This window comes from Parus major, chromosome 2, assembly GCF_001522545.3.
Source record: "Parus major isolate Abel chromosome 2, Parus_major1.1, whole genome shotgun sequence".
Lineage (NCBI taxonomy): Eukaryota > Metazoa > Chordata > Aves > Passeriformes > Paridae > Parus > Parus major.
Genome location: NC_031769.1, coordinates 149,235,836 through 149,243,270, shown reverse-complemented (window position 1 = coordinate 149,243,270; position 7,435 = coordinate 149,235,836). Strand labels below are relative to the sequence as shown.

At 46.8% G+C, this 7,435-nt stretch overlaps 1 protein-coding gene across 1 annotated transcript; it reads right to left on the bottom strand.

The window, feature by feature from the left end:
• Positions 1-415: 415 nt before the first annotated feature.
• LOC107201050 (prostate stem cell antigen-like) lies at positions 416-4,652 on the bottom strand. The gene is made up of 3 exons (XM_015620233.3): positions 4,462-4,652; positions 1,969-2,073; positions 416-866 (listed from the first exon to the last, which is right to left on the bottom strand). Exons 1-3 carry the CDS (start codon positions 4,511-4,513, stop codon positions 655-657), a joined length of 369 nt encoding a protein of 122 aa, XP_015475719.1. The 5' UTR covers positions 4,514-4,652; the 3' UTR covers positions 416-654.
• Positions 4,653-7,435: the final 2,783 nt, after the last annotated feature.

Here is a 7,435-nt window from a genome sequence, read left to right as displayed (position 1 = left end):
TGTTATTTTTTATTTTTTTTTAAAATATATTGGCCTGACCCAAGCACTGATCCCAGGGGGACACCATTGGTGACCGGCCACCAGCTGGATGTGGCGCCATTCCCCACCACTCTGTGCCTGGAATCCAGCCAGTTTTAAACCCAGCCAAGAGTGCACATTCCCAAGCCCTGGGCTGACAGTTTTTTCAGGAGAATGTCATGGGAAGCAGCATCAAAGGCTTCCCTGAACTCCAGGGAGATACATCTGCAGCCTTTCCCTCATCCTCTGGGCCAGCTACTTGGTCACAAAATGAACTTTAGGTCACATTGCACAGCAGTGACTTGGGCTGGACATTGGCTGGACATAAAACCCCCACCTGCAGCTCTGCTGTGGCCACAAAGAGGTGACCGAGTGATAGACACCTGACACACTCACAGTTGGTGGAGAAATAACTTTATTTTAGGTGTTTTGCAGATAACATGAACACGCATTTCCTTATCTGGTCGCACTTGAGCTTTGTAATAAGATTAAAGCAGAAGCCATCATACGGCAAAGAGCTGCCATCAGCTCCCAGGGTGCTAGGTGCCCAACACACCCCACTGCCCCTGGTTACAATTCCTGTTATTAGGAGGGTGCTCCAAGACTTTCTGTGGCCATGGGAGGCATCTTTGCTCCTCAAAATTTGTTGTTGACCACGATCCAGAGCACTCCGGCCGCTACGCCTCCGGCCAGCCCATAGCTGGACCTCACGCTGCCCGCGGCGTTGACGTTGCAGAGCTCACTGCTGCAGCAGGAGATGTTCCTGTTGCCCACGTTGAAGTCCTGGTAGGATACTTCACATGAGGAGTCACATCCCTTGCTGATGATGCTGAAGAGCCCCACAACCCCTGGGAAGAAAGCAGGACCGTGATTACAAGGATTCAGTACAAGTCAAGCCTCATGGCACTGAGTAATGGGATGCTGTTCTTATCTGAGCTCGTTCCGTGGGACGAAAATTGGAATCACAGAATGGTTTGGCTGGGAAGGGACTTTCAAGATCATCTGGTGGTTGTTCCAAGCCCTGTCCAACCTGGCCTTGAACAATTCCAGGGATGGGGCAACCACAGCTTCTCTGGCCCCCACCACCCTTAAAATGAGGAATTTCTTCTTAATATCCCATCTAACCCTGTCCTCTCTCATATGAAGCCCAATCCCAAACATCTTTGGTGCATGGAGCCTTTGAACACCTGGGAAATGGTGGAAACACGGCTATTCCCACTTCAGATGGCACAGTTACTCTTTGATTTGCTTCACAGCCCATTTTTTTGGCCATTTTTGGCAACTGCTGGTTACCAGCAGGTTTTGACCTCCAGGAGATTTGATCCATTCTCCTCCAGGAGATCTAAAATCCATTCTTTGCACCAAATCTTTGCAATAAATAACAGAGTTCTACAACATCTTGGCTCTCCTGCATGTGAATATCATGGATTTGCACATTTCCAGCTGGGATAATTCCTACTGGAGATACCACATCTACAGCCTGACAGAGAGGACATTAAATGTGAGGTTTTTGGGGTTCTGTGCCCCAGGTCTAAGAGCAGCTCAGCTGTTGGCACAAACCAGATCTAGAACAGAAGGATAAAATCCTAGTTTTTCAAGTTTCCCACAGACACAGAGATGAAATTTTGTCATTTTCATTGATTTCACCTCAAATCAGCGCCTCCTAACTTCACAACCAGGCTGGACCATGCTCAGCCCCTCCCATTTTAATTCTGTTTGCAATTACTGCAAAAAATTAACCATTGCTCTTGCAAGCAAATAATTTTTGGCGCTGTGAAAGAGAAATAAACCAAATTTTGTGCAGGGAAAAGACATTTGCAGGCTGAGGTTTGCTGGCCCAATCCACCTGGAATATCCAGACTGGGTGAGCCTGGAGGGAACACCTGAGGCTGGGAAATGTTTGGCCCCAACATCCCAACTAAGACATTTCCCACCCCTGCTTTTCCTTACGGATCACATCTGTCTTGCACATATCCTTCTCGCCACAATCCTTCTTCGTCAGGCACTTGGAGTTGCTGAGCTGGGATGTGCAGCTGTAGCACTGCAAAGATGAGCCTGCAAGAGACCAGGAGGGGTTAGGAGAGGAATCAGGGAGTAATGGAATGGTTTGGGTCGGAAGGGACTTTAAAAGTCATCAAGTTCCACCCCTCTGCCATGGGAAGGGACAACTTCCACTATCCCAGGTTGCTCCAAGCCTCATCCAACCTGGCCTTGGACACTTCCAGGGATGAGGTAGCCACAGTTTCCCTGGACAGCCTGATCTATTTTTTCACCACTAATTATAATAAAATATCTTAATTATAGCTAACCTAAATCCACCCTCTTTTAGTTTTAAAAAATTAGCTTACATCTTATCCCAACAGGACCTCCTAAAAATTTATCCCAACTCTCCTGGAGCCTCTCCAGGCACTGAAAGGGGCTCTGAGGTCTCCCCAGGGTTTCTCTTCTGCAGGATGGACACCCCCAGCTCTCCCAGCTCCAGAGGAGAGAGGCTCCAGCCCTTGGAGCACGGAGATGTCCATGGAGATGTCCATGGTCTCCTCTGGACTTGCTCCAGCAGCTTCACATCCTTCTGGTGCAGGACCCCAGAACTGGACCCAGCCCTGCAGGTGGGGAACAATTCTACACTTCTCATGTATCTTCAGTCCATCTGAAGCTCTCCAGAGAATTCTACCGAGTGCTTGCACTGGGAAACAGGATCATTCCTGGGGATCCTCAAAGGAAGGTATCTCCTCTGCTTTGGGAAAAAAAATTGGTTGTTTTTTTGTTTGTTTTTGGGGTTTTTTGTTGTTTTTTTGTTTGGTTGGTTGTTTTTGTGGATAATAATATACCTGGCTGAGGTGTAAATCATGTTTGGCAGGTGCTGAAGATATTTTGGATGTAGTCAGTGCAGTGAGGGAGAAAAAAAGAGAGCAGATGGGCAGCTGGGCTTGAAGAGGATCTTGGAATGGTTTGGATTGGAAGGATCATTTCATCATTTCATCACATCCCTCTAGACCGAGTTTCTCCAATCCCCATCTGACCTGGCCTTGAGTGGGGGATGAAGCAGGAATTTGCAAAGTCTCTTCCAGCCCCTTGCCTCAGTTCTTAGCATTTTACTTGCCTTTTTCACCACACCCTCCTAGAAATCAAAGTGCAAATGGCTTTCACCCCTCTCTGACCACCAGGTCATTCCCTGTCCCCATCCCTGGTGGAAATGTCACTCTGAAGGGGACGGAAATCAGTGCTGGCAACACCTGCTGGGCTGCTCTGTGCATCCAGGAAAGGCAGGAAAACCCTGGCAGCTCCCAGGCATCCAGCCCTGGTGAAAAATTGTCCCCAGAGGAGTGAGTTTGTGGTGTAATTATCTGTTCCTGTCACTACTTGTGCCCCTGGGTGTCACTGGAGTCTTGCAATTGACAGTTGATATATATATATATATATATATATATATATGTATATATATATATATGTATATATATAAATGTATGTGTATGTGTATTTTCTTGAGCCCCATGACCACCAAACTTACATCACAAATCCCCCAACTCAATATCCTAATGCCTGAATGACTCTTTTAGGACACTGAAAAGTCCTGTTTAGAAATTAGAGAGTGAAGGAATTAACTGAGGCACAGAGGTCTCCCTCTGTCCGAGCCTCTCTGGTTTAAATGACTGAGGCGGTCACTGAGGTGAGGAGCCAAGCCCAAATTTGTCTGAGTGCTGCACTCTGTTCTCACATTGATTTGATTTTTAAAGCAATAAAAGACAAATTTTGAGTGTTCTGATGGAAGCTGGCAGAGAGGAAGGTCTGAGGGCTGTGCAAGACCCTTCACAGCTTATTCCTTAAACATCGTCTGCTGACTGAGCAACTGCTCAAATTTGATTCTTCTCTTCTCTAGCAGGGAAAAGCTGCTTTAAACCCATTTTTTATCTTGCTGAGGCTATAAAAACCTGACATTCTCTATACCCCACCCATTCACTCTATAAAATAACGTATCATGGCACTGTCATTTTTACTGTGCTACTAAAACTCTGGAAATCTGGGCATCATCAGTGTCCACTTTTGAAAGGAAGAGTCAGAAAAAAAAAAAGTTGGAGGAAAACTTTGCATGAATGTTGTAATTTTGATAGCCTGGGAAGAAGGAAAATAATCCTCCCACCCCACTTAGCCCCTCCCCTTCCCCCATAACTGTATGGTCTGGCATAAGAAAATTTGGATTTTGATTAATCCAGGATTCAGGATTTATCTTTCCTGGAAGCTGCTCTCCCCAGCACTCAGATCCCACCATCCCCAGGGCAGCCCTGTGCATTTTTCCCACTCAACACCCATCCGAGGGGAAATATCTTGGGATGACAATGCTCCAGCATCTCCTCCCTCGTCGCCAAACCCCGTCACAAATCCTTCTTGCAGACTGCAAATCCGCAGGGAGGGATGCGGGGCGCATCCTCTGCGGGGTCTTACCTGAGTCCACGCACAGGAGCGCTCCCAGCAGGAGCACAAGGAAAGCCTTCATCTTGGGATAACCTCTCTGGGGCTGCCTCTCTGGGTTCTTTTCCTCACGGGGCAGGTTATATATCCTGGGAGGCCGGGCGTGCCCACAAGGTCATCCCTGAGAAGGCACCTGAGGGAGCTGCTGGCAGGACCAAGGGAGGGGTTGCTTTGTGTGTTGGGATATTTGCGTTTGGTGCCTCTCCTCTTTCCCTGCCACCCTCTGGGCTCCCCTCCACCGCTGCCACCCCCGCCTTCCCTCCTACCCTTGGGCAAAGTGCTCACAGGAGTGGAAAAAGCCCCAAATTCTTCCGAACAAGGCCGGCCTTATGCATTTCTTCTGAGCCACTGAGGGTGCAGTGGCACCCTGTGAACGAGGCTCTCCACCCCCGGTGCCACCCTGAGTGGAGCCATTGTGTTTAAACCGAGGACAAAATGTTCTTTGGATCAACAGCTCCGGGTATTTATCTGCCTGTGTGAGTGATACTCGTGATAACAAGGTATGTGGTGGGGAGGTATGTGGGCAGATTAAAAGTGCATCGGCCTTTCCAGGTATAGAGGAGTTCATTCGCCCTCGTTTGCATTTGTTTTCTGTTAAAAAGCAATGGCCAACTCTTATTTTTTGATTGTTTGAAACCCAGAGAAAGGGACTTTGAGCTGGATTTATTTGGCGTTTTGAGATGTTTGATGATGGTTCTCTTTGTGTGCTCCTGTCTGGCATAGGCTGGGTGCAAGTTTGGGCACTTGACTCACAGCAGATGTGATATCAACAGCCTAGGCTTGTCCAAAAAATGCCACTTCTCTGTCACAGACGGGGTGCGCTCAGCCACATTCCAACCTCGAGTGTGAATGTTTGCTCTTGTGGGTTGAGCAGAGTCCTCTCCCATTCCTCACATCCTGTGACCACTTCTCAGGACGTGCCAGGGCAAAAGAACACAGGGCTTTTTTTGCTAAATTTAACCTTTAATTTTTATTTCCCACCCCCCCAGGATCTTGGGGTTACTGCTGTGCATTTCTTTCTTTCAGAGATTTATTCCCATGCAGTTTAACTCCCAGACACTTTTCTAAATAGGAAGGAAGGTGTGCAGGTGGATCATTTATCAGTGGCTGTGAGATGAAGGGTAGAAACTAAAACTCCTGCCCTGATTTAGGCCAGAGGAGACTCAGTTGTAGGAGATGATTTGACAAATCCTAATTCCTCTGTGAGGATCTTAACCAATTCCACTTTTCACTCTTCTGTTTAAAAAATACCTAAAAAACCACCCCAACACCTTCTTTCTGTGTCTATTGGCTTCTGCCACATCGTATTTTTACAGACCATATAATTTATAGCCAAGTTTTATGGATAAAAAAAGCCTTTATTTTTTCAGGCTCTGCAGTTCGTCGTTCAGAGGTATTTAAGGTTATTTTTCTTTTTTAATCCCTTAGGACTGTCCCTGTAGGGTTTGGCTTTTTGTGGTAAGGAAGAACAGGGCCAAGGGGGAAAAACCCACTCCCTATCAAATCCACCAGGGCCTGGAATTAAATATTTCTTCAAAAAAGCATTGATAAGGAAGAAAATCTCTTTCCATCTTTCCCAGTACCATTATTTTTATTATTTTTCTAACATCAGCCAGAAAAACTCAAAATTTGTGTTGCTGTGAGAGAATCTGACAGCTGAGAGCTCCTCCATCCCCCAGTCCTGCTTGCCTGAGGTTGTGTGAGATCCCAGGAATTCCTGTACTCTTACATAAACTGTTGATTCTCACTGATTTTTGGGAAACTGAAGTGCAATTCCTGCCTGACTCCTGAAGATGGCAAACATACCCCGTTATAATTCCACGTACATTAACACACAGTTATCCATAGGACTGGGGTGTACGAGGTGGTGTTTTCTTTTCCTGAGGTTATAAAATTCCAAATTCTTCTGCCTGCATGGAAAAGGCCATCAGCTCCCTCTGGAAATCTCACGTTGTCTGCAAAATCCCTTGGAATTTGTTTATTTAATACTATTTTTGCTGTCACTGCAGATTCCTGATAGAGACAGGTCTGGAGCTCTCTGTTTGGGAAGGGGGAAACAGGAGTTGATTATTTTCTCTATCCTGGTTCTGGATTATTTGCTCCTGCCCTGTGCCAGGCTGGGAAAATGGTGATGGATCACGGAATAAACCGTGGTGTCATGGATCACATCGAGGAGCAGCCATGAGCTGGGAATTTGAGGAAAAAACAGTGAAAGGATTCCTGGAAAATCTGAACAGAGAGACATCAAAAGGAATTTTCTCCAATTTTGCGGTCATCTGTAGGGAAGCTTGTAGGATGTCAGAGATCTTAGAATCACAGGGTCACAGAGCTATTTGGGTTGGAAGAGTCTTCAAGATGATCTCATTCCATGCCCCTGCCAGGGGGTCTAAGCCCTGTCCAACCTGGCCTTGAACACTTCCAGGGGTGGGGCAGCCACAGCTTCTCCGAGCACTGCGTTGTTTTCTCAGCATGGTCGTGCCTGTAACTCCTTTCCAGGATGTTCTGAAGTCCCTGTTTGTGGTTAAAATGGGCTCCAGAGGGAATTTCATTGTCATTTCCATTCATGGATGGTGTTAACAGAGAGCTGATGCTGCCTGAAGTGCTGTTCTGCAAATCTGTGGGGCTGTGGGATGTTAGAGAAGGGATTTTAGAGACCAATTATAGGTGTCCAAGTGGGAATTTCTAATGGCTGTTCACAGCCTCAGGAATATTCAGTTGTCCCAAATCAGAATGGGTGGGGAGTAAATGAGATTGAGTCACCAGGTGGGAGTGAGGCAAATCCCATTAGAGACTCTTCTGCAAGGAGGGAAGCGTGGATCCCAAATGAGGCATGGAACTGGATAGGCAGGATAACAGATGGATTGAGTAAAGTGGGAGAAAGATTTCAAGAGGAGGAGATGTAGACATGTTCCCAGAGATGGATGGATGGATGATGGATGGATGGATG

Bases quoted from the DNA above. Each gene is read 5' to 3' on its own strand.
- LOC107201050 (XM_015620233.3), bottom strand. From the start codon at position 4,513: ATGAAGGCTTTCCTTGTGCTCCTGCTGGGAGCGCTCCTGTGCGTGGAC. The intron at 2,074-4,461 runs GTAAGACCCCGC...GGTCTCTTGCAG, and splicing joins GCTCCTGTGCGTGGACTCAG to GCTCATCTTTGCAGTGCTAC. The intron at 867-1,968 runs GTAAGGAAAAGC...CTTTCTTCCCAG, and splicing joins GTGCAAGACAGATGTGATCC to GGGTTGTGGGGCTCTTCAGC.